The 1853-nt window shown below is 63.7% G+C and overlaps 1 protein-coding gene across 1 annotated transcript; it reads right to left on the reverse strand.

The window, feature by feature from the left end:
- Nucleotides 1-949: 949 nt before the first annotated feature.
- Iqcf6 (IQ motif containing F6) lies at nt 950-1651 on the reverse strand. The gene is made up of 2 exons (XM_005410322.2): nt 1580-1651; nt 950-1373 (listed from the first exon to the last, which is right to left on the reverse strand). Exons 1-2 carry the CDS (start codon nt 1592-1594, stop codon nt 1005-1007), a joined length of 384 nt encoding a protein of 127 aa, XP_005410379.1. The 5' UTR covers nt 1595-1651; the 3' UTR covers nt 950-1004.
- Nucleotides 1652-1853: the final 202 nt, after the last annotated feature.

Below are 1853 nucleotides of genomic sequence, written 5' to 3' on the forward strand. Positions count from 1 at the left end.
CATCAAAAGACCCTGCAGAGATCACAGGCCTCAGACTTCCGGGATGGAGGTTCAGGGACAACATCTGAGGGATCGGGGTGAGGAGGAACCCCAGCTCTGGATGATGGAGCAGAGACTGAGCGAGCCCAGCTGAGCGGCGCTCATGCCACAGATGCAGAGGCACAGAGCGAGCCCATCACCCCACTGAGGCAGGCTACACAGGGGTGGCGGTGCGGGGCGGGTGCGGGGATGGAGCTGGGAGGCGGTGCACAGCTGCTCCTGAGAATGGTAGGGTGCAGAGGCTGTGTGCCCACACCCGTGACTTCTAGTGGCAGGGACGCCCTTCACCTGGCCGCCCCAGCCCTCCCTGCTGTTTATTCACCCTCATCCCCCCGCCCCACCCCATGCCAGGTCCTCCCGGTAGTACCCAGCAGAGAGGGGGAGGCTATTTGTTCAGCTGCAGGGGAGGGAGGCAGTGAGCACAGCTGCTCCCCTCAGCTCGGGCTCTGCCTTCCCCAGGGGCTCTGGCTGGCTCTCCCTCTGTCCCCAGGAGACACAGCGCCTGTCCTGCTGTTGCTCAGCTGAGCTGCCTTGTCCTCCAGGCTGCCTGCCAAGCACTGCACTGGCCCTTAGCGGCCTGCAGCACAGGCCTAATGGAACCCCAGCTCCCCAGCCGGCCCTGCTGCAGCCAGACTCCCAGTGCCCAGCTCTGAGTGGAGATGTTTAGGTGGGGGCTGCCGGAAGAGGAGGTCAAGGTCTGCTTCCGCTGCGGAGAGGCTGAAACCATAGGACTGAGGCCTGGAGCTTCCCGGCCCTGTGAATGGCCAGGGAGGCATCAGGAGCAGGAAGGGAGGGCGGGCCCTGGGGACAGGGGCGCTAGACCACAGCAAGCAACATTTCTGGACAAAAGGCAGGAAAATCCTGGGCTGAGCCCTCTCTTGGGGCCTACGCTCCCCTGGGCACGTCTGTGGTCAGTAAGTGGCTTTATTGGGAGAGAGATCCAGTCTCCTCAGCTCTGTGGTGCCCTAGGTCATGAGGATCTCGATGTCGAGCTCCATCCGCCTGGCTCTGACCTCGTAGCGGCCCTGGATCAGGCCTCGGGTCTGGCTGGCATGCCAGCGCCAGTGAGTCTGGATGGTGCAGGCGGCTTGCCGGGCCTGGAGGAAGCGTCTGCGGGCCTGCCACATCCGAACCTGGGCCTGCACCTTCACCACCGCCCACTCTTGGCAGGTGTAAAGTCTGAGCGCCAGGCGCCGTCTCTGCTCCAGCGTCTTGGCCTGAATCGACCTCCACCAGCACTGGATGACCCAGGCCCTGAGCGCGGCGTGCAGTAGCGTCCTGCGCACCAGGTTGCCACGCCACCATGACTGGATCCTCACGGCTGCCTTCTCTGGCTGATTGAGGGAGAGGAGAACGTGAGGGGCGCAGTGGGGCACACACCCCACTTCTGTCCCCGCCTCTGGTACTCGGAGGAAGGGAGCTCTGGCCCGGCGGCTCCGCTCCGTGGTCTCTAGGCCCGGCCCGTTTCATTTCCACCCTCGCTCTTCCTCAGCCCCTTCTCCTTACGCGGCAGGCAGGCCCCTCTGGACGCCGTACTCACAGTCTGTGTGTCCATGGCCCTGGTCTCCAGAGTGTACTTGCGCTTCACTCAGGCCAGAGGTCTCCAGCCACACCCTCAACTGTTAGCCGAGCCCTCGTCATCGGACCCCGCCCACCTGCCCTACAGCCTCACCTGGACTGACCCAGTCTGTCCGCACCCGCCTCCTCCTTCTGGATCTCCTTCTGCACTGCCCGTCGTTTCACTTGTGCATTCCCATCTTCCTGGGCTTCTACCGTTATTTCCTACCTTCAGTTTACTCCTCAGGTCCAGTGGG

The sequence above is a fragment of the Chinchilla lanigera genome, unplaced genomic scaffold (assembly GCF_000276665.1).
Source record: "Chinchilla lanigera isolate Chin_1 unplaced genomic scaffold, ChiLan1.0 scaffold00131, whole genome shotgun sequence".
In the NCBI taxonomy this organism is placed as follows: Eukaryota; Metazoa; Chordata; class Mammalia; order Rodentia; family Chinchillidae; genus Chinchilla; species Chinchilla lanigera.